At 35.7% G+C, this 24,682-nt stretch overlaps 2 protein-coding genes across 8 annotated transcripts; both read right to left on the reverse strand.

Annotated features, from left to right (window-relative positions):
- Nucleotides 1-1,357: 1,357 nt before the first annotated feature.
- LOC110839525 (uncharacterized) lies at nucleotides 1,358-14,387 on the reverse strand. 7 transcript variants are annotated; one of them, XM_022083787.2, is made up of 10 exons: nucleotides 14,181-14,387; nucleotides 10,621-12,921; nucleotides 9,787-10,017; nucleotides 9,124-9,321; nucleotides 7,381-7,428; nucleotides 6,361-6,606; nucleotides 5,482-5,877; nucleotides 4,671-4,790; nucleotides 3,816-4,342; nucleotides 1,358-2,237 (listed from the first exon to the last, which is right to left on the reverse strand). In XM_022083787.2, exons 2-10 carry the CDS (start codon nucleotides 12,688-12,690, stop codon nucleotides 1,994-1,996), a joined length of 4,080 nt encoding a protein of 1,359 aa, XP_021939479.1. In that variant the 5' UTR covers nucleotides 12,691-12,921; nucleotides 14,181-14,387; the 3' UTR covers nucleotides 1,358-1,993. The 7 variants fall into 7 exon arrangements, with proteins under 7 accessions (XP_021939479.1, XP_021939482.1, XP_021939480.1 ...); XM_022083790.2 differs by lacking the exon at nucleotides 14,181-14,387 and adding an exon at nucleotides 13,960-14,148 and having other exon boundaries at nucleotides 4,126-4,342; XM_022083788.2 differs by lacking the exon at nucleotides 14,181-14,387 and adding an exon at nucleotides 13,960-14,144 and having other exon boundaries at nucleotides 9,793-10,017.
- Nucleotides 14,388-15,375: 988 nt separating this feature from the next.
- LOC110839527 (solute carrier family 22 member 6-A) lies at nucleotides 15,376-24,506 on the reverse strand. The gene is made up of 11 exons (XM_087345936.1): nucleotides 24,292-24,506; nucleotides 23,384-23,536; nucleotides 22,848-22,979; nucleotides 22,474-22,704; nucleotides 21,628-21,824; nucleotides 20,434-20,891; nucleotides 19,465-19,969; nucleotides 18,115-18,356; nucleotides 17,256-17,431; nucleotides 16,198-16,373; nucleotides 15,376-15,558 (listed from the first exon to the last, which is right to left on the reverse strand). Exons 1-10 carry the CDS (start codon nucleotides 24,358-24,360, stop codon nucleotides 16,215-16,217), a joined length of 2,322 nt encoding a protein of 773 aa, XP_087202062.1. The 5' UTR covers nucleotides 24,361-24,506; the 3' UTR covers nucleotides 15,376-15,558; nucleotides 16,198-16,214.
- Between the last annotated feature and the right edge of the window lie 176 nt (nucleotides 24,507-24,682).

The raw sequence follows: 24,682 nt of genomic DNA on the forward strand, positions 1-24,682 counted from the left end.
CAGGTCAGCTACCGGAGCCTTGCGGGCAGCCTTTGCCAACTCACTGTACCCAGTTGTTTTTTACAATATATTCAAAATGCAGTGCAAAGTCACTAGTAAACACTATTACAAAAGAATGAAAGATGACTGCGAGATGTTATTCCCCTGAAGGATATCTTCCCATGCACTTAAACCACAAATTTTACAAGGTAAACACCATCACACTGATTAGTAATTTGTATGCATCAATACAGAACTTGGTTATATTATTAACACAATAGAGAAGGGTGCAAGAAGAAATGCTGCCACAAATAACATCACAAAACCATACTGAGCCATAACCTCTAATTGTTCGTCAAAAAAAGCTAGTATTTGAGAATTCATCGAGTTCAAAAATGTTCCTCTGATCTAAGAAAATGTAGTTATTGGATGAACAGATCAAATGTGTTCCAGAAGTTCTTTAACTTCAGCTGTGCATATTGCTGGATGTTGGATAACAGCTGTTTTCATGTTTTCCCACCACAACAGACAGACAGACAACTGCACAGAGAGCTCAGATAAACAACCAGGTAGAATGAATATAATGACGTCTAGTCCTTGACCTTCTGTCCACATTTTATCATCATCAGGGTACATAAGGAATTTGTCTTTAAAAAAGGCTATATAAACAGAAGCTGTATAAAAACTTACAAATTCAAAAACTAATGCCTTGGAAGTATAATTGTCCTCATACTCCAATCAAGTTCATGGGTTTTCCACATTTGTTAGAAGCACTGCAGTTGGCTTGTATACAGTTTCAAAAATCATCAATACAATAAAGTTAACAACAATGGCAGTATAATTAACAAATATGCCTTATGATTCCTTATGATTTGAGGTAAATGCTCCATTTCCAATATTAATGAAAGTCTATAAACTAAATGTGCAAAGGAAACAGCATTTATCACATACACACTTTTGGTGTTTAACAATTTAGTTCACTGCTTGAAATTTCAAGTACATATATTAGTGAAAATGAGGAAAATTAGAACTGTTGTCCTCTTGGTCACGATACTGTGGATGCTACATCATTTTGTAGGTGAATAATGACATGTCAGAGGGATTTATACCCTGAAGACAGAGCCAATTATTCCTCTGAAATGTTGGTAACCACCTACAAGATTACATGCCATCATAACCCAGAAAAGAACAATCCACAAAAAAGGTAATTAATTTATACGTTACACAAAGTTTAACCCACTAACAAAAGATACTAATAACATATATTGTGTGATCATAACTCGGTGCAGAATCTTTTGCAAATTCTAAGTTCTTTCACTATCTTGCGTGTGTTATTTTATGTACATAACAAGATTAACAAGAAATTGAGACAAACCTATAAGGTGTACTGTGTACTTTAATTTAAGCCTTTCACTTTATACAGTAAATGTTACCATAAGTTTCAAATTAATATTATACATGTCATTTCTGTGAATTATTTCAATTAGCAGAGATTTCTACTTATTAATATGAGATTTGCAAGAAACCTCAAAGTTCATAATTTAACTAACTTACAAAATATGTTACATTTGTAATCATATTTGTGAGCAATACAAAGTTCCATACTCCTGGCTATAACAGTCTACCTATATAAAAAAAACATCATTCATGCAGTCACCATGTTATAATTTTACATTATACTAAACATGGCCATTTCAAATATAAGCCTGTTTTTTCTTATAATATATGAAGTGTGTCAAAACAGGGCTTGAGAAACTCCAGGCACCAGGTCGCTATGGTACTGAAATGATGCTATGACAAGACAGCTGGAGACATTGTCTTCTCACGCCAGTCCTCAGAAATTTTGCTTTCACTGATAAGACAGTCTAACATTCAAATACATAGCCACATTTTTCTCATATGTTATTCAATATTATTTAGTCTCAATATAAATGTTTAATGTTTTGACTGCACTCAACTGACAAAATCCAAACTCAAACTGATATCACTGGGGATTAAAACCATTTTCCTGTCTTCACTTTGTGCACTGCTTTAAGCATTTTTGCTTGTGGTCTGTCCAAAGCTCAAAACTGCAAATCCGTTTACCACAATAACGGCAGGCAACCGCTGAGTTCCTAAAATGTGCGTGCAAATGTTTGCTGACATTATAAGCAGAATGGAAGACTTTTCTACAGATTTCACAGATATGGCATACTGTGACATAAGGTTCCTTTGTCGCAAGTGAGTACGGATGATCAATAGCAATGGTATACTGTAACCTGTGAAAGAAGCATAGAAAACTTGACACTCCTTCAACATGAGTTTTAAAAAAGGTTTAGGTTTAGATAATTATTATGATGCTGAATAGGTGGAAAAGCTAGAAGTTTCCTGGGTTCATTAACAATCTACTGTATAATACCTTTTAATATTAGTAATATAATAAAACCCAGTCAGCAACAGTTTCCAGACTACTTAGCTCTTTCAATACAAAGTGTTTTAATGAGGAAAATTCAAAGGCAAGTCAAATTTGATTTTAAAGTAAACATGCATAAGTCAAACTTGATCTTTTCTGTGTTTCTCCCTGCCTCTAAATCATTCTGTAACAAATTAGTATATGCATGTTCTTGTAGTTCAGTGATGCAGTTTTTGAGAAATTCACAAAAATAGAACAACTTTCTGTGATAGATTTTACCAAGACCTGAGTGAGGGTTAGCAATTCCAAGCTCGAAAACAATGTTTCAGTAAGTGCAAAACCAAACCCAGCAATCACATTCAAGGTTCAGCCCAGCAAACCCAAACAAAAATAAAAGTTTTGTTAGGAGGTTTCTTTAAACACAAAAGCAAATTTACAATACGTCTTCAGATACTGAATGAGCTAGGTGGTCAGTTTCATTCCTCTAAGCCTGAGGAAAACACTTCAGGTACAGGTAGCCCTCGATTTATGCCGGGGATGCGTTCCTGGATGAACCGGCGTAAATGGAATCGGGGTAAATTGAAACTCTTTTATAATGTAAATCAATGGGAAGTCGACGACATGCATTCCCAGCACCCAAACATTGACGAGTAATATAATGGCATTGCATTTAAAGCTCTGAAATAACGTAAATAAAATAAAGGGAATTTAAAAAATATATTTTATACACTTAAAATCGGCAATTCGTTGGTCCCCGCGATTGACTGTGATTCTTTCATGTGATTGATGTGTACAGTTATCTCTGCTGTTAAGCAATAGTTGCATTCAAGTAAGACGCTGACCTATAGAAAATCGCATAGGAAAAATAACCCCGGTACCTCTGCAGAGATTAAATTAGTCCTTTGAAAGTTTAAAGCCCCAGGAATGAAATTGCATAAGAGCAAATTCGCATATGCAAAAGTTTGCATTTCACAAACAACTTTTACCGATTCATCGATCTCATTGGGGCAAATTCGCATTAACAAAACATACGTAATTGCAGAGATGACTGTATTATAATTTTTATTCAAAATCAGCGAAGTAAGAATTATGATTTATTATAAGAATCAGTATGAGATACATTGTAAAACGTTATAAATAATAGTAAAAAAAATTTTTCTTCACTTTTTGACTTGCTGGTTTCAAAATCGGCGTTATTCTGAATTGCGCATATCGAGGGCTACCTGTATTTACTGATAATCAGGTATGGTAGGTTACTAAACCTTCCAGATAAGAAAGTTCCAACATTTCAACAGCACAAACTCCAATAAACTGATTACTATACCAGCCACAACAATTCCATTAAACAGAAGGGTATATTCAACCACTCAACTGAAAAAATCAGCAATACTTTATTTCCAAATGAGAAACCTGATTTGTAATTATGTTATAAAACAAGGTTTACCATTTCAAACTTCCTACTTGCTCCAGAGGAAATGGTGGCAGATGAATGCCTAAAACTTTATCCATCTCATTCATAACTTCTGTTGCTGCTCCAAAGGGTCTGGGTGGTATTACAACAATTTGTTTCACGGAATCTGGTTTCATTCTATGTGTCAACTTGCCTGTCTCTTTAACAGTTTCACTGGCAGTGCGCCCAACGAATACCAGTTTTTTAACAAATTGAACTTTTCTTTCTGTTATATTTTCAACATTCTGAAGAGACCCATCTGCACTACACATTAGTTCCTGACTATTAATTTTAGGAACCATACTTTGAAGGTGTCTGTAACCATCATTGGAAAAAGAATGATCGGGCATTTCTTCACCACAGACAAATCCAGTACTCAGCTCCTTCATATTTGTATTTTGGTATTCATTGTCCACACGATCCATACTCAATGTTGAACACTCCTCTATTTCCCCACGAATGTTCAGGTCTTCAAAGTAAGGATTTTCTTCTATTTTTATCTCTTCCTTCACAATAGCATCCTGTTCACAAACAGAAAGGCATTCTATGTATCTTTATGCAAGCCAGAGAGACAGGATATTTACTTTCTCAGTTACCAGTTATGTCTTAAATGGTAAACCAGATTAAGAATAGAAATTATTTTTATAATGAAAAACACACGACAAGAATAACAATGTAAAGACTACTAGCTGTTTAAGCTACCATTGTGATACAAAACTGGACTTGTAATAATACTTCTTTTGGCTGCAATAGTTCATAAAACATTACAGTGTGACTATACAGAACAATATGGGACTATACAACACAAAACTTCTATTTCCATAAAATAAAATAAATGAAAAATCATACCTGATAATTTGTAAAGGTTTCTTCACAGATATCTGACTCCTCAGGACCCACACTACTGTGACTTGTTTCAAGATCAGTAATTTCTTGTTCCAAAACAGTATCTTCTTGTTTTATTTGTACCTAGAAAACAATATTAGAGAAAATTAAACCCCATCCACATCATTAAAAGGTACTGACATTGTGAAAAGTCTCTGCTTTATATGACAATCCACTTACAAATTTACAGCACTTCTGCATTTGATAAAGTTCATGTTCTTCTGACAAAAGATATTATTTCCTAAGAGCATTTAATATAAACTTAAAATTAGATAAAAAATAATATTTTTATCAAACTCATATCAAACAAAATTAGGTTTATAATTTTCAGAACACATTAGCCTTTCTTTTGAAGCCTTCTAAACTCTTCTAAACCATGTTCAAGAATTTAGCATGTGCTGCAAAGAAAACAAAACACTGCACATTTACAACGGACAATAATAGTTAGTAGTGTTTACGGAAATAATAGTTGTTACACTGAGAATAATATAAAACCCAAAAACCATAACATGCAGCATGACTGATGTTACAGCAGCTGATATATAGCGTTACCATTTGGCCTGAAAGGATTAACGTAAAAAGGAAGAGCATTAACATATTTCACAGATAGAACATCATTAGTAAAAACAAAGTCTGAAGCTCAGACACTTAAGCAGTAATTAATAAATCTTGTAAAATCCCTAAATATTTGCATTAAATTCAAGAGAAATTCTATGTATATCAAAGACAGTTATCATTCATTTTATAAAATATTTTCAAAAGCAAAATAACTCACCACTGGAATAACAGAACTTGTGTCACTGTTGGACAAGTCACTTGTGATTGTTTCTTTTTCTGAATAATTGTTAATACCTGAACATAACGTATATTCAGAACTCACAGGAACCTGACGCTCACTAGATGAACACTCCATTGATTCATGACATAAAGAGACCTGTGGCCCATCAGCTGGAAACTCTGTTGGTTCACAAATTACAGACACTTGAATGTCATTACGTAAACACTTGGTATCATCATCTGTAAAATATTGACTTCCCTTAGCTGAATCCTGAACACGTTCACAATTAGCAGAGCCCTGATCAACTTTAGTTGAACTTTCAAGCAGTTCACAGTCTGAAGGAATATAAACCATACCAGTAGCACACCCCACTGGTTCATGTCCTTCAAGGTCCTGAAATAAAGACCACCAGATTCAGTTTCTGGCTTTACATCAAGCTTAGAACTTTTGATTATTGTTACTTATATTAGGCAGTGAAAAATTAAAGTAGCACACAAAAGAATGAACAAAATTTAAAATTTTTCGATTCACAACAAAAGGATAGAATGAAAACTATGCTGAAAATCAGCTGCATTCAAAAGTACATAATGAGGTATATAAAAGTAACACACTTGCATAATATCATTTTTTAGCACAATTAAGATCAAGAATTGAGGTTCTCACAGCAGCGAGTATGAAGATGGCTGTCTTCTGGGTTGAAGCATCATGTAGTCTGGTAGAAGTTTACCAATTATCTCCGAAACAATGCTAAACTTCTACCACACTATATGGCACTACAACCCAGAAGACAGCCATCTTCATAATTATAATCAATGTAATTATTTGGAATCCCAGGCTCATTGAAAAGTACACCTATTGGGATTCATCAAAACATACCTTAAAGATATGATCTTCTGAAGCTCCTCTCTTACATTTCTTGGGATTATTTCTGTAACAACCCAGTTTTTTGTCCTTCTTCCTCTTCATACTCAGTAATGTACTATTCAATTTCTTGAAGCCACAGTTGGTAACATTCAATTTCTTATTTTCAGTGGCTGTCTTTTTAATTCTGTCCTCTTGAAATTCCATGAAGTCCTTTAAATTTACAGTTTCCTTGCCCTTTAGCATATGTTCTATGTCATCCTATATTAAAATAAAATACATAAACACATAGGGTAACATGTGATGCAATGGCATATATTGTTATAACTGATCTGATTCAACAATTCTAAATTACTGTATGATGATAAATAAACACATCCTCAAAGCATAATTCACAAACAGTTCTATATTCTGAAGATTTCTGTCTTCTGGGTTGTTGCGCTGTGTAGCCTGGTCGATGTTTACCAATGTCATACTGCCTCCATCATCATCGCCCTGATGACGGAGGCAGTATGACCTCCGAAACGTTGGTAAACATCGACCAGACTACACAGCGCAACAACCCAGAAGACAGAAATCTTCATACTAAGAATCGCCCTGATGACAGAGGCAGTATGACCTCTGAAACGTTGGTAAACATCTACCAGACTACACAGTGCAACAACCCAGAAGACAGAAATCTTCATACTAAGAATCGCCCTGATGACAGAGGCAGTATGACCTCTGAAACGTTGGTAAACATCTACCAGATTACACAGCGCAACAACCCAGAAGACAGAAATCTTCATACTAAGAATCGCCCTGATGACAGAGGCAGTATGACCTCTGAAACGTTGGTAAACATCTACCAGACTACACACTGCAACAACCCAGAAGACAGAAATCTTCATACTCACTGCTGTGAAAACCTCAAATCTTAGAGTTCTATATTCTTATCACATGCCAAAATTGAATAATTTGCAGTACCATGGAACATAACTCTTCGATTACCCTTTGGACATGCAGAACAAATGTTTATTTAAACCATACACTTACCAATTGTATGCAACAGTCCTTTAACACCTCATTTGGCATGGTGTTAAACTAAAAAATAAATTAAACATATGTCATTACTGATAACAGTGAAGAAAATATCTACATATATAAATGTAATAAGCATAAAAGAAATCTGAAAAAATAATGGAATCTGAAAGATCCAAACTATGGTTCTTAAATTATATGTAAAATATTATATTTTGCAGTATTTACAGGGGAGGGAGGACACTACCCAGTCTTTGTTTTAGTGAAGCTGAAATATTGCCACATTATTTTTTCTTCAGAATGCAAAATATTTGCTTTAAAAACTTTATTCCAGTTAACAATTACAAAGGTAAATACAAAATTAAAGGCAGTTTTATTATAGGTTTTGTCAAAATAATACCGGGTCTACAATTTACGTCTTTCGGGGCGCGCCCGCACCGCGAGGTCGGTTGGCGATCTGTTGACCTGGGCGGAACTAGTCCGTGTTCTTCCCATGAGTCACAGGCAAATCAGTTTCATTGCGTCTCTTGTAGCGGATTAACGTTGATAATATGGTGTATAGTATTAAGCAACGTGTTCTTAGTCGAAACATACGCCAAATAATCATCCTACGGAAGATGCCGCCGTAATTTTCGCAGACATTTTCCCGGTGTAAGTGTTCCTAGCAAGCCCATGATAGAGAGCTTAGTAAAAAAATTTCTTAGTACGGGATCAGTTTTGGATAAAAAGAAGAACAGGAAACGACAATTCATTTCGGCAATATCCCAAGAAGAGCTTCGTCGAGTATTTAGAAATATGTTAACGAGATGTGAAGCTTGCCTGCAAGCAGAAGGAAGTCACTTTGAACATCTTTTGTGATTTAAGGTAAGAACAATTAATGTAATAACATGTATCAGTGAAGAGAAACACTCGCAGCTCCCTGTTACTAGCGGCACTGAAACTGATTCGCCTGTGACTCAAGGGAAGAACACGCACCAGTCCTGCCGACGTCAACAGATCGCCAGCTGACCATGCAACACAAGCCACGCCCCAAAAGACATAAATTGTACACCCAGTACTACAGTTATTAGACCAATCACACTGCTCTATACATTCACCCAATGTGTTACTACATTTGTTCCAACAGCCAACATGTTTCTTAGTCCCATTAAACTAAACTGTTTTCAGTTGGACCTTATACCATTCTTACACTTTAATGTCAACATCACCAAATAATTTCTGACACCTTAACAATTCCTTCAGTGGTCCATAAATTGAAAAATTTATAGTGCCAAGTCAAGACTGCACAGTGGATGTTACAGGGCTTCAAATTTCATTAGGCTGATGGTACAGACAGCATATGAATGTAAGTGTTATAAAGAAGCAGGAATGTAGCCTATATCAGTCTGCACCAAATTTCCAGCTTAAACCTATCAAAGGATGTCACTGTATAAATACTAAAGACTGGTGTTTCTCCCCCTTGAAAACAAACCATTATTCAACCAGTAGAGTAAGTATGCTTCTATTGCACTGTGTTTGTTACTGTCATGACTCAATCATGTCCTTCATCTAGGTACTACTACAAATCAATTCCGTTGGACTTCTAAATGTGGACCCCTGCCAGTTGCTATGAGAGTCATCTGACAGAAAATTACTGTATCCCAGTTAAACATAAATGATTACATTACTACTTAGATGTCTCCCTGGGTGCAGTCAAAAGTGACTTGCATTGAGCTAACTCACCTACTTTATCAATGCAGGTAATCATGCAAACAGTACCTTCTCATTGGCAACCATGACGATTTCTGCTACCATATCCATCACATGTATGATATCTGTGATAATCAAGTTCATATTCACTCCTCCCTTGACTTGCCTCTGTGAAATACTCTGCTGCAGTCTCAGCATGCACTGCAGCATTTTAAAGGCACATTTTGACAATTTGTCATGCGTCTTGGTCTTCTCATTCTGTTTCAACTGCAATTAAAATCAATCTTCTTGCCTACTTATTTTCAGAGTTTAATGCCTAACAGGTTAAAGGTCAGCCTATTGCAGTAATTACTAAAGACAGCCAACATAATATGAAGATGATATTCTTCTGAATTTTGGTGCCATGTTTACTCATAAGTAGAGGCCAACGTTTTTCCAAAATGCTGGCATCTACCAACGAGTCTATATGGTGCCAGAACTCAGAGGATGGTTTAACAAATATTTACAACAGATAATTATAATAGTAACAATAAATAGAATATCTTCCAAATTTTCAGTGATAAACATATTACCATTACACCACAATTAATAAACTAAAATATGAAATATTTTATGTGGTGTTACAGATTTCTGCAGAGAATATTTGTCAAAATGCAGAAATTTCATGCTAATAAATGAATGTTTCATGTAGTTTCAAAAATATCAGCTGGAATAGTACACAATTATTATCACCCGTGCCAAGTATTTTTCCAGTGATGAGTAGGTAGCTCTGGCCTCAGTAAAGAAGTGATGTGTCTTCTTTACCAGAACAGGAGAAGTTTCCTTCTTCTCAACTGCACGCAGAAACCGGGGCATTGATGTTGCTATGGTAAACGTGTTTATTCCGTGTGTAACAAATTCCATTTCCTTCAAACTTGGACATAATTTAATTCTGTTATATTTTATATCCACATCTGATTTTACCTAAAAGAAACATAAATAATTTACCTTATTTCATGTGACCTAATTACATCCACAAATTAATAAGAAAGACATGTATCAAACATGTGGTGAATTACAATAATATAATAAATAAAACTGCATACAGCTCTGATTTCTACTTCTCTTATGTTCGAACAGTTTCACTGTCTGAATTATGTGTACTCATCCACTGACACTAAAACTATAAGGTTCCAGCTCCATTAAATTTGTACATATGCAGCACTAAATCTGCACGCAGATTCAGTCACTAATGATTCATGTACACATTCCTAAAATTGCATATCCTAAATTACATTACCTTATGTTTAACATTACTGAAGGTCCAAACAGGAATTCTCCCATGATATTTTAGACTCGACTGCATAAATAACAGAAAACCAGAACCAAGTACAGTAGTTGCACTAAGTCAAATTTATACTTGTTTTTATTTTGCAAAGACATCTGGAAAATTTTAGTGAATAAAACCATCTCCATTTGCATAAAAGCTAAACTTATGGAATTATATAACTGAATTACGAGCTGACATTACAGCTTATAATCACATATATTAGTCTTACTTGAAAAATTATCTACAGTCTAAATTACCTTATCTGTTGGCCCAAAAATTTTGTAATTGGATGGAGATTCATCAGTTTCTTCTGTTATTGAACTGCCCATAATTGCACTCCATTCCCCTCTGCATTTACTTTCAAAAGTATCATAACAGCTTACATCACTGTGCTTTATTTCTTGGCAAGTCTCTGCTTTGTTGTTCACTTTCATATCTTGCAGAGGAACCGAAATACATTTTTTTGTTTCATTATCAAGGGTTACTTTTTTACGACTTCTCAATTTTGACTGAATGGTTTCCTGTTCACTATCTGATCTCACACTTTCATTTTCAATTTCTGCCTGAACAGAACACTTTTTCTCTGATAATGAGTTTGCATTTTTTCTTGTCACAAAAGATTTACATGTATTTGAGATTTTTTTCTTGTTCTTCTTTCCAGAAAGATGAGCATCAGTTTTCTCTAATTTGTCCTCTGAAGTTATTTTCAGACTTTCACAGTTTGTCTTTACATTTTCTGAAGAAAAGAAAACCTCTTTTTCCGTGCTGTTACCAGTGACTGTTGTTTTACGTTCCCTCAATTCTGTCTGAGGAGAAAGATATTCCTGTCCATAGTCATTCAATTCAACACACTCACTTTCAAAAGGAATATAACAGTTTACATCATTGTGCTTTACTTCCTGGCAAATCCTTGCTTTGTTGCTCACTTTCGTGTTATGTAGAAGTGAAATATCATCTGTTGTTCTGTTATCAAGGACAGCTCTTTTACAACTTCTCAATTTTGACTGTAAAGGAATGCATTCCTGTTCATTATTTGACCTTACACACTCATTTTCAGTTTCTGCCTGAACAGAGTACTCTTTCTCTGGTACTGAGCATGAATTTTTTCTTGTTGTCACACGAGAATTACATGTCTTTGAAATAATTTTCTTGTTTTCCTTTCCAGACAGATGAGCATCACCTTTCTCAGTTTCATCCTCTGACATTATGTTCAGATTTACAAAGCTTGATTCCACATTTTCTGAAGATACTGAGGTCTCCTTTTTCATACTGTTATCAATGGCTGTTATTTTACATTTCCTCAATTTTTTCTGTGTAGAAAGACATTCCTGTTTATGATCATTTGATTTATCACACTCGCTTTCAATTTCTGGTTGAACTACACAGCGTTTCTCCGATACTGATTTTGTACTGTCTTCTACTGTCAAAAAAGAATTGTGGGCATCTGTGATTTTCATGGCCTCCTTTACTGCCAGATGAGCAGGAACTTTCCTTGGTTTATCATCTGATACTGCAGTCAGATTTCCACTGTTCAATTCCACATTTTCAGGATGAGACGGAAATGACACCTTTTCTTGTGTACTGTTATCAGGGTCTGTTTTTTCTTTTTCCACTGCAGTCTTCAAGGAAAGAGGTTCCAGTTTAACACAACAACTTTTTACTGATACTGAGTTTATTTTATTTTTTATAATCAAAGAAGAAACATGCATCTTTGATGTATTGATACTGTCTTCCTTTCCAGACATCTGAGCATCAACTTCCTCATTTAAGTCCCTTGATACTATCCCCAGATTTTCACCAACTGCAATAACAGGATTGTCATTTTTTGTTTCTTCACAGGAGACAGTTTTGTTAGTTTTCTTTCTTGACAGGTTATGTCGTAACCTTACTGGTCCTTCTGTTGGATGAAGGCAGTCATCTTCTCTTAATGTTGAACATGAACAAGGGAAACCAAAACCCTCACCATTCAGGTACCAGCCCATAAATTTACAAACAAAATATCTGTCTTCATTACAAAGATATACAAATTTTCTTAATAACTCCCATTCTTTGTTAGTAAGTTCTGTTATTTTCAACAGTAAATTAAGTTCTTCTGTGTTGGATTTTATTATTTTCTGCATTAAATCTAATATGGTGTTTGTTGAAGACAAAACTACATTAATTATATCTTTACACTGATCACTAGTATCAAGAAGTTTATTAACTAGTTCCTTATGTTTTATAGTAAGCTTAATAACTTTCCTAACTAATTGCACATCATATTCCTCTTGTATTTCGCCACTTGCAGCAATCATCTTTTCAGCTAAATGAAAAATTCCAGTATCCATTATATCTGATCTTCCAGTACACTTCACTGGATAATTTATTTACAATGCTACATACCATCTGTCTAAAAACATTCTACTGAAAACCATTATTTCTGTGAAGTAATAGTACTCTTCATTTACTGGATATAGAAAGCCTATGAAGAGCACGCTTCTTGCCCATCAACCATGTATGAATGCAATCTTCCTCTGTACACTGAAGGATGTCTCAGTTCCCACTAGTCACAGAGCAATCTTAAAAAGATAACAACAAAAAAACATGTAAAATAATATGACACAATAAAATGTCATGTCATGCATATCTAAACAGCTATACTATGTGTCAAATAAAGCTTCTATGTAACTGTGAAACAACTCTTTAGTTCAATTACAGCAATGATTCTACATAGGCCTATCAGGCAACAAAGTTTAAACATATGAAACGGAAAATAAACAACTTTTATCACCAAGTGAGTTTAAAGGGCATACTAAATTGAATTTAACTGTTTCTCCCTACAGACACATGCATCGATTATCCATGACATGCTATCCACCTTTCTATAACTATATAACATCAGTGAGGTTTCTAAAACAGATTTAATATCAAATTCTCAAAATGACTTGATGTAAGAATTTTTTTCTTCCTTCCACTCCACATGTTACAATGCAAATACAATTCTTTTTTTATCAGTATATATAATTTCTAACCCAGCTTTCATTGTGTAACTTGGTACTCTTGGCATAAATTATGAAGACGTACAGGAAATATTTTTGAATTCGATAAAAATTTGCAAAAAGACATGGTATGCAATCCTTCTCTCTATTAATGTAGTTAAATGAAACTCATAACCTAACTTTTCCAACCTTGAAACCAAACTTCTTCGAATGTAGTTAGAGTTCTAATACCTATCGCAGACCTCCCTTTTGCCGTTGCCTCAACATCTATATAGTTTGTAAAACTCTAAACTGCATATGCAATTGTATCCCCCTTTTGTCATATCCACAGTTACTGAGATTACAATCTGATACAAACTCCGTAACATAACCTATTGGTAGGTTATCAATGACATAACCAAAATCATTGACATAAAACTACACTTCAACATAATTAAATGTACTCGCTGTAAGTTCGTGGAATCATTTACGAAAATTTTTGCGTTTTTACACATGAAACTTAAGCATTACAGTGGGAATAACAATAAAGCAGTGTAACTCCGAAAGTGTCTTTTTATGAAAACTATACAAAGGAAGGCGAATGGGGAAAAACTAGCAATAAAGGCACCAATATATCACCTGATAAAGCTTTAAGTACATCATAATAGCATTTACAATGCGGATATGTGATTCCAGCTACTTTCACCACTGAGCTTCAGAAAACCGACGAGCAACATACGTGCGCAAAAAGCATGAAGCCACTTCTGTCACACCCTGTTCCTATCAGACATCTGTTGGGTTAGAAATGTATCACACTTGAATACGATTAATATTTAGCCTACTGTTTCTAAAAATCTCACTTTCCATGTTTCTTATTGTATTGTTTTTGGTCGTATCTCAGATGAAGTATAAAGTTGTAACAATCTCAAAAGCCCGTTGTATTTTCATCTTAATGGACCTTTTCTTTTGGCAAAAATCAGCGTGGTAATTTTAATAGCTTTTTTCAGATTTCCTTCATAGAATTTTTTGTCTGTCTGTCACATCTTTCAGCCTAAGAGGTACTGCTATCTATCGGTGGTCTTACGAACGACTGTATCGGGAATGGGTTAAAATATTTTCATCAAATTTGGTACGGTAATTACGCCATTAAAGTGTAGTCCACAGCAGTGCTCTTTGAACTAATACAACTGGTAATATTAACGTGACAGATACTCAAAATCGTGAGGTGGGACAATGTTGACGCCATTAGCCGCATTCGTGATGACGTCATCGGCCTTCATGATAGGGTGTCTGAATGCATGGCTGGACGGATTTTCATTAAATCTGTCATTGGTCTGTTCCATCTCAGGAGACTAAAAGATGTACTTCAAGTGTTTTAATGTCTAGCGTAAACGAAGAACACCTTACGGTATAGTCCATTTTTTTCTTCACATTGTTACGGTGGGCTTGGATTATACTAACGAAAATGACCTTGGAGTACATTGCAACAATGACCTTGAATCACTGTTGCCCTTCATACTGTTGTTACATTTGTTATTCCCATGGTTGCCCTGCTGACACCACTGAAGAATACCTTCGGAATTTTTGTAAGCGCCAAAAGAATACACTTTTCATTCCTACAATTTGCTACACCGTGATCGATGCGCAACATCATAATGTGGGACGATGACGACGCCATTACTCATAATTGTCTGCGCATGCGTCAGTACGTCATGTTCCCGCCCTGATGATGTCATTGGTATTGATGACGGATTACGTCCACTGATCGATTTTTTTATGGAGGGAAAACTAAATTAAACAAACGAAATTTTTCATGTTTTTCCCCGTTCCTGGAATTTTTCGGAAAGACGCATCAACAGTTATCTACTGAGCTAATGCGCGGTACCAAATGATTTCAATAGTTCAAAAGGAATAGTTATTAATGCTTACTTTTATTTAACTATGTGAATTAAAATGTGAATAGCAAGTAATGTTAATTCGAGAGCATTTATATCAGTTAACAAAATCTTTCATAAGGACAATAAAATTGCATAGTAGAATGTGAAATGCACAGTATTCATATACCTAAACAATTTATTTGTGAACATTAATCACCACAGACCATGTAAGCAGATATGAGACTACACTAAATGAACATTATAAAAAATTCCAATTATAAAAGTGTATTATTTTTATCTCAATGAATTCTTCTTTTCACAGCTGTTGTCCACAACTGGAAGACATCTGCTTGTTCACTATCTGAAAACACATCATGTTGTGGTGAAAATAAACCCACAATTAGTGTAATGTTGGATACTCTTGATTATAACATTATGTGAACTTGCAGAGAGACCTAACATTTTAGCTGAAGACTTAATAAACATGCTCAGAAGGGCATAGATTAATTAGGATTAATCCAAGAAATGTAATCTGAGAGATGAAGTTATCATGTTGAAGAAGACATTGATTGTGGCCTTCTGAGTTGCAATGCCAGGAAGTCTTGTGGGGAAAACCTCTTAGAATCATTTGGAGAATGATAAAGAGATAGGAGGATAATATTAAAATTGATTTTTTGAAACTGAATGTGAGAACGTGAACTAGTCTGAAGTGGGCAGGATGGGATTAACAATATTCCTAATGGGAACAAAGTAAAAACCCACAGATATACAGTAGATGTCTCTTGACAGATATGTGAAAGTAAAGATCTCTGCAACTCCATATCTAAATAGTTTCACGGGAAGAAGAGAGTTGCATTATTGTTCCTGGTAGTAATAGATGTCACTATAATCAAACCATAATTTTCTTGATCACCTTATGTAAGTTGTCTTTTATTAAAAAAATGGCACTTTAAAAACCAAAACTGATACTGAGATAATGTTATTGCCATCTGAAGTTCACCTGTGTAAAAGCAGTTTCTACAGCTGGTGCCTATTTCTGATCCACATTTCAACTTCCTCCACTGTGTCAGGCAATTGTCGTCCTAAGGTCTCAGGCAGGGCAAGTACTGACAATCCTGCCAGCATCCCCAAAATACCCATTATAACCAGTGGTACAGCTGGCAGTGTGTATTCACCCTACAGAAATGGTAAAATTAATTATAATGAGCATATATAAAACATATTTTCATTACAGTAGTAATTTCTCTTGCTGGTGACATGGCAAAGGGTAAGTCCAAAAATTATTATTGAAGTTTGACTGCTACTTTACAACCTATATTTCATATTATCTGTAATTTATGAAAATGACCACTTGAACCTTAATTTCATGCGTAATTGAACAATAATATTTTTTTGAGTTTTTTGAAAAATCAGTAAACATAATTTGTGAGAACTTCCCAAAAACTGTTCTTTGATTTTGTGAACGTTTAGAACTTATACCACTTTACCTAACACTGGCATAAAACCATCATTAAGAGGATTTTTTATATTAATTAATTAACATAAAGTTACTGTTTAATCTATTATTATAATTATTAGTCATCTTGATGAATTATTTAATAATAATGGAAGGAATTTCCCAAGTATTAGAGTATCATTTCAGAAAGAGATTGGGTCTCTATACTTTCTACTCCGGTGACTGTAAATTAAAATCCGTGGTGTAACAGCTCCAGAGAGCCAAAGCCGACTAGCTTGACTGCTGGCCTCACGTTCACATGCCTAAGCAGAGGTGAACGATAATCCAACCAGATATAGAATGACATGTGGTCAGCACGACGAACCCCCAGCCACTGCTAGCTTTCCTGACCGGATTATGCTACTCATTGTAGCTCCCCAATTTCCTCACGATGCTGGGTTGGCACCGGTTCCATACACTGGTCGAAAGCTCATAAGAAAATTTCTTCTCCCCTGAGACTCAAACCAGCGCGCATTCCGTATTGCCGGTCCGAAGCATGATGCCTCAGACAGCGCGGCTACAGCGCAGGACACTCTGGCGACTGTGTTCATTTTTAAACTTACCAGAAACAGCAGCTGTGGAGCTAGGAGACTTCCCACCCTTCCCCAGAAACCGCAGTGGCCAATAGCTACACCTCTTAATACTGTTGGAAATAGCTCAGATGTATATAGGAACATGGTGCAAAAGCCACTTACTACAACACCTTTACCTATTATGGCCATTGCTGTCTGAGTTTGACCTGGAAATAAGAATCCAAGGGGACATTATGCTTTACCAAATAAAATGAATTCTTGCTTACCCAAGATCTAACATCTGTTGACTGCAACTATAAAATATATTTAATTTAATTCAAGATCTTTCATTTGTATGTTTTTTATGGTTTATTTAACAATGTGACCAGTATCTCAGAATATATAGCATAAAATTATAAGATGATTAATGAAGAAGGAAGGAAGGAAGGAAGGAAGGAAGGAAGGAAGGAAGGAAGGAAGGAAGGAAGGAAGGAAGGAAGGAAGGAAGGAAGGAAGGAAACAGTTAATTGGTGGCCTAATTTAAAGCAGTCTCAGCATTTCCGTGGGGGACTGACGGAAGCCAGGATAAACCTGTCAGGATAGCTGGTCTTCAGATACCAAAATATTAACTTGGTATCACCCACATAAGCAGAAGAATTGCTAACCACTTGATTGTGAAAGGTGGTAAAATCTCAATGGTTTTAAATGCCACACCAAACCATGCAATGGCACACACTTTCTAATGAACCTCTGCCATATTCCACTTCATAAGCAAAATTTATTGAATTATTCAATCCACGCATGCAAGTTATATGACAACACGAAATTTATGGGTCGATGGTTTTTTCAAATAGTCTGTAAAAATTGTAATAAAAGACTCTTGTAACTGCAATAAGAAATATTTCCTTACCAACCCAATAGGCATCTTTTTCTGGTACCACACTGACTGCACCAACTAACACACAGATGATACCACCTATGAGCAGGAAACTAGCCAGTGGTAATCGACGTCCAAATCGAGACAGTATGATGTATGCCAAAATATATGACAAGATTTCCACAACAGCACCCAGCAAAAAATTCATATGCCTTTCACCATTTAGATCAGGGAGATGAAATATGATGCCATAATACAATAGTGAGTCACTAAACCTATGAAAATTCAACATCACAGATCAGTAACAGAGAAAATAGACACATAACTATATATACAAACAGAAACCTCTTTTCAAAATTATTACATAAAGTAAATTTGGCAGTAGTAGTAATATTTTGTGACCAACTTACATGAGCTTAAAAATTACATTGCATGATACAAATGAGTAACTGTTGTAAATTGTCGAAGTGCCTGACTTATTTTCATTAGTTCAACATAAAAAAGTTTCCTTCAGTGGAGTGGGTTATTAGCCAGTTTTTGCCACCACTTGATGATAGCAGAAAGCTGTGATTAGACAATATAATCAAGTGTGCATAATAATATAACTGAAGACAGAGCAGCTTTGAAACAAACTATTATGGTGGCCAAACCTAAACATTTACAAAATTCCCTGCTTTTACAGAATATTCACAAAAGCTCATCCTATCCCGAGTCATAAGAAACCAAGTTCACACAATGACACTCTGATTATGATCCATTTTAATATTATTCTTCCATCTATGCTTAGATGTCTCAAGAGACCTCCTATCTTAAATAGGTTTTCAAAATTTCTTATCTCCCTCACAAAATACATGGCCTCCTTTCCACTAATTCACATACAGAGGGTTCTATCTGTTGTTGACATGCAGCACAAGCCAAATATGGAAGCAACAGGACAGAAACAAAAATCTGTTTTACATAATATGAAAAATAAAAGAAAAAATTAAAAACATAATTACGTGGTTTAATGCTTTTCTGATTAATGAAAATGTCTGACTGAAAGAAATAGTCATCCATGTCACATTGTTTTGGTTTAAAGACATAAAATGTAGCCTATCAAAATTTAAGAAAACTGAATACTAATGCAATGTATGTGGTATTAACCAATATATTTCAATCAATGAGAAAAAATATGTTAACAAAGTCTCCTTCATTTATCTTCCAAAACTGTGAATAAAGGAGACCATCATTATTATTTTTTCCTTTCTCATGCATCATCACTCAGTGACATTAACATGTAGGATCAGGAAGCCTTATCAACATTTCAATTATTTTCAACCATGTCAAGAATAAGTCTATTCTGTGAAAATATTCCCTTATACTTTTAAAAATTTGGTAACTTACCACACTAACACCATGATTAGATTGTATTTTCGGAGAACAGCACTTCTAAAAAGCTCAAAGAAACCAGTTCGTTTTGCTGCTGTTTCAGTCATCTTGGGTGTATCGGTCGCAGTATTATTTTCTATAATATTACATGTCTTTGGCATGTCACTACAGATCACTCCACCATCTTGGCCCACAACTGTACCACCAGTGTTCATTCTGACAGCTCCTTTGCTCAGAGTGACACTGATAGTTTCACTGTCATCTGTCACAATACCGTTTCTTTCTATTTCAGTTCCACCGACTGCCCTGTATCCTTCTCCTGACACTAAAATCATTTTACATGTGCTCCTTGGCAGAACAGCATTCATTCTGTTATCATCAACAGCTAATGTCTCTTTTTTTATGCACACCTCTTGATGTCCCTCACATTGCAATTTTGTTTCACTGGCTGTTCCAGACATACACTGCACACCTATGGAATCCCCTTCACCATCCTTCAGTTCTTGTGCATTCTGTTTCCCTGTAAAATTTAAATGATCACTTTTATTTCTATTTCTAGATATACCAAATGAATCATGTTTGATAATTTTGTGTGTATCATTAATTTCCTTTTTAATCCCAAAGAGACAAGGAAATATATATTATTATTATTAGAGTTTGTTACGTGTAGTGAACATCCTTCCATTATCTCATTACTTTTTTTGTATGACTTTTCAGTTTTAAATTCTTCATCATAATCACCTTTCATCACACTGCTGTTACTGTTTTGATTACCGGTAAAGGTGTTCATAAAAGAAACATCAGCTACTTCATCACCTTCAATCAGTTCCAGCTTTTTGTTGTTGTCTGTTCTGTATGCACCATTTATGGTTTCGCTACAATCATTTGTTATTTTACAACTCAGTAAGTGGCTGACTTCTGTAGCGCTACAATCAGAAGCCTTCAAATAACAGGTGTCCTGTGACTTATCACAATCTCCATTACCTTGCTTACATGTATAATAAGAACTTCTGTTTCCCACACTGTTTATGGGATCCTGCATTATTGCCAGATGTTCAGCGTCAACTGAAAAGACATCTTGCCACCTTGCATAATCTTCTGCTTTTCCTTTCAGTTTATCTTCCACCATATCTTGTTTCATCAATCCCTCGCAATCTTCTCCTCGATCAGATCGCAATTGGATATCAGTGTCTGCATACCCAGAGTCAGCATTGCCACTTCCAGTCTGTATCATGACATTATTTACGATATATTGCCTGCTTGTAACCTTGTTCTGAAAGCCAATATCACATCCAGTACATTTAAATTCATTACTCTTACTCTTTATAGAATTTGTGTCATTCGATTTATCACTTTTCTTAAAAAGTATAATTCTTTTCCATGTTTTCTGCGCTTCTGCTCTGCCATGGAGAGCCAGCCAACGTGCAGACTCAGGAACAAAGCTGGTAGATAAGAAAAGATGCACTGTGTTACTGCAAAGGTTCAAAGCTCTCGTCGACTATTATTGTAACCTATATTTATTTAGAATGAAGACAATAATAAAAATAACATGTCACTGAAATGGAATATATTCATAATATCTTCAGCTGTAGTTATAACAAAAACAGTTTGAAACAGGAAATCCACAGTATTTGATTAGAAAATTAACCATGTCTTTAACAGTTTTAGAAGCCATATGCAGTAAAATAATAATTTACTGCAAAGATTTAGAAATCAAAGTGAGAAAAGAAAGGAAGTTTAAACAATGAGTAATAATACTGGGACTATAGAAACGTTATATTAAATGAGAGAAAACTTGCCAATGATATTACAAAATATCACAGTACAATGGTTAAGACATCTACTTCATATTTTAAAGGTCCTGTGAGGGGCAGCTGTCTGACTACGGACTACATGCGTGGAGTCTGACCTGTCCAGCAGGAACAAAGAATTTTTCTTCCAGCCTCTGGGGCCAACACAACCTATCCAGTGGGTACCATGGGTCCTTTCCCTGGGATAAAGCACAGCTGTGACATGATGCTGACCACTCACCTCTAACTAGTGCTAATGTCAAGTGCCTAAATGGCATGTAGTGGGGTAGCTTTACTTTTACCTGTGAACCACTGTGAGCTCAGAAAGCAACAACTCTAACTAAGGTTTCTAGTACTGTGCTACATATGCAAGAGGGAAGGTACTTACCAGACATACAGCAAAGTCACTGCTGTGGGTATGGATAGTATCAGTTCCAGTGACCGCCAGCCTGGTACATAGTATGATGCCCCAGCAAGATAAATCAATCCAACTGCCCAATACAACTCAAGCACAACACCAACTGCAGTACGGAACTTTTGGGGAAACAATTCGACCATGAGAGTATATGTCGTGCCCTGTAAACCCTGGTAAAGAAATCACACAGTTATTTTGGTCAAAATGAAACAGATTCAGCTACCTGCATTTGATGATTTTCTTCAAATCACAATGACATTTACTAGAAAATTAAGAGATTACATGAATAAGTTCTGTTTAGATTTCTGGTTAATTACTGATTCAACTATAGGGATTAAACAGCATCAAATGACACAAGAACATTATTATGTACAATAAAGAGAAAAGAACTGGTCCCTTTCACTGCAATATTCTGGCACTCATCAAAGTGTTTATTTACCGCAGTCAGTCCATGATACACTTAGAAACCCTACAAAAATTTGTGTATGTTTAAGATAGCATTCATTTGTTATCTCTCACTAGAACCTTGTGTAAGCACTAATTCTGAGGCAGCCATTCTGTTTTCGAATTGCATATCAATGCATCTTATAAGCATAGCCATACTGAAGGCTCTGAATATTTCAAGTAAGTACATGACATTAAATATTACAAACACTTTTAATTATTTTTCTCATTGCTGCCCAATTTTCAAGCACTGTGTCAAACCTCCTCCAGAAACACATTTAAATACAGATATTAGAAAAAAATGGAAATTTGGCAAAGACACATGTTTGGCTTTTACTGATATCAAAAAGGCATATAATAATATAATTTCCTTACCTGTATAAAGAATCCCTGAATACAACGGAGAGCCATGAAAGCTGCAAGAGACTGTACAAAATACAAACAGACACCCACTAGCCCCTGAGCATAAAGACAGATCAGAACCACTGGACGCCTCCCATACTGATCAGCCAAGATACCAAATACGACAGCACCCACCGTTACACCACAAAAGTATATTGTGGCTAACAAGGGGCGTAGGAAACGCCGTTCACATACCAGCTGCCACTGAGAAAGAAAACAATTATTACTGTCTTTCTTTGTACTCAGAAAATAAAAGTCAGCAAATTATGTTGGATGAACCTAGTTTTGTTCATCCTGTTGTCAGTGTGCCATATCTAGGTTAGTAGGTACCATTAGTTTTAATTTACCTCAGTTACAACCGTCCAGTCATCACGATCGGATTTAAACTGATAACCCTGTGGGCAGCTTTGTTCAGTTTGCATTAGAGAGGAATTAAGGTCCTTCACACATCCTTCAACTACTGCACTGACATTGTCAACCTGTAAACAATGAATGAGTTGAGGCATTGTTCAGAATCGCCCTGATGTCGGAGGCAGTATGACCTCTGAAACGTTGGTGGACATTGACCAGACTACACAGCGCAACAACCCAGAAGACAGAAATCTTCATACTCATCGCCCTGATGACGGAGGCAGTATGACCTCTGAAACGTTGGTTAACATCGACCATACTACACAGCGCAACAACCCAGAAGACAGAAATCTTCATACTCACCGCTGTGAAAACCTCAAATCATACATAAGAAAATGAATTTTATGCCATGTGACCTGAAGATGTTGACGTAATAGCCGCCATAGGCGCACTGAAAATTAGTTTCACATCACCATACTGCAATGTCCCAAAGCTAAGGAAATGTTGTCCTAATCTCATATTCATGGATTACCTGGCAGAAATACCGTGGTGTGTAGCCTTGAAATGTGGGCAGAGTGTGGTTAATGCCAACAATGGCATAATTACAGCCAATCAGAAACAGGAACACCATCTTCCATTGCCCACTGTCTTCGCTCAAAACTGCCATTCTCACTTTCGAAGGCACCTACAATAACAAAGTACAACAATTTTATTAATGTCCTTATAGACTATGAAGTTTTCCAGCGTGTATGAGTCATACCATGGAAGCGTAGTGTATATGGAATTAAGGTACAGAACATTCCAGAACTCAGAACTAAATGACTTGAATGCTTAATGTTTACCCTGACGAAAGGGACCGCTGGATAAGGCAATAAATGGGCAGAAAACCTGTCCGAATAAGACACTAAAGAGAGCAATTTCATTGTCCACATCATAATTTGAAATTACAGTTACATTTTCTTAAAACTGACTATGATAAAGTTAGAAAACCTTTAACATGCTCATCGTTAAGACAACTACGTCAGTTATTTGATATACTTTATTGCTTTCAAACAACAATAATCTTGAATCCTAGACATGCACAGTTTCATTTCTTCAGTGTTGATCGCTATCAGCCCATTTTCTAGGATTCTTTACAATTTTGCATGAGCAAATACCGAACACCTTATTAGCCCGTATTCGTCTAACTGTTGGTCGCATCTTTACTAAGAGGTAGGCATCTTGCATGACAAACATAAGCAATGGTAACCGTGGCCCTATTGCTGAACACACTTACGCAACAATGGGAAAGGGGTATTGTTGTAACACAGCTGCGTAGCGATACTGAACCACATGAGACAACAATAACCGAAACACAGTGCTGCACAACAAGTTCTGAGGCCATTGTTGGAAAACACATGTCACATGAGGGCATGCTAGCAGACATTGTTAGCCTTTTACCTGTTTCGCTGTCAAATTCTTATGAGACGTAATCAAATCGATAAACAAGTCAACACGACACTCGTTCATTTAAATTTACACTCTCTACCAAATCCGATTTACATTCACGACCTAATGCATAAAGACATACATTGATGTCCAGAGAAACTGACCACGAACCGAAAAAAGAAAATCCACTATTCACAATTCTGCTACAAGAAAACTACGAGCACAACTTATGACAACATGTAAAACAGGAATGATTAAGTAAAAGCATTTCACTACCAGACCTTTCAATCCGGAACGTGCGCAGACACCCAGAAACATAAAATGGTGTAGTAAGTTTTAGCTTCGACAAATATCTCCCGAGAATATTGCCTACGACAACAAACGTACCACAGTTTCCTAATGT

Source organism: Zootermopsis nevadensis, unplaced genomic scaffold (assembly GCF_977971745.1).
Source record: "Zootermopsis nevadensis isolate Lab colony 2312 unplaced genomic scaffold, Znev_1.0 Znev_ptg000009l, whole genome shotgun sequence".
Lineage (NCBI taxonomy): Eukaryota > Metazoa > Arthropoda > Insecta > Blattodea > Termopsidae > Zootermopsis > Zootermopsis nevadensis.

Excerpts from the sequence above, each read along its gene's own strand:
- LOC110839527 (XM_087345936.1), bottom strand. The coding sequence starts at position 24,360 with ATGAACGAGTGTCGTGTTGACTTGTTTATCGATTTGATTACGTCTCAT. Across the intron at positions 21,825-22,473 it reads TTCAGGGATTCTTTATACAG|GGTTTACAGGGCACGACATA; the intron begins GTAAGGAAATTA and ends TTTCTTTACCAG. Across the intron at positions 16,374-17,255 it reads CTCCACAGCTGCTGTTTCTG|GGTGAATACACACTGCCAGC; the intron begins GTAAGTTTAAAA and ends CCATTTCTGTAG.
- LOC110839525 (XM_022083787.2), bottom strand. The coding sequence starts at position 12,690 with ATGGATACTGGAATTTTTCATTTAGCTGAAAAGATGATTGCTGCAAGT. Across the intron at positions 4,343-4,670 it reads AAACCTTTACAAATTATCAG|GATGCTATTGTGAAGGAAGA; the intron begins GTATGATTTTTC and ends GTTTGTGAACAG. Across the intron at positions 2,238-3,815 it reads CAAGTAGGAAGTTTGAAATG|GTTACAGTATACCATTGCTA; the intron begins GTAAACCTTGTT and ends CTTCTTTCACAG.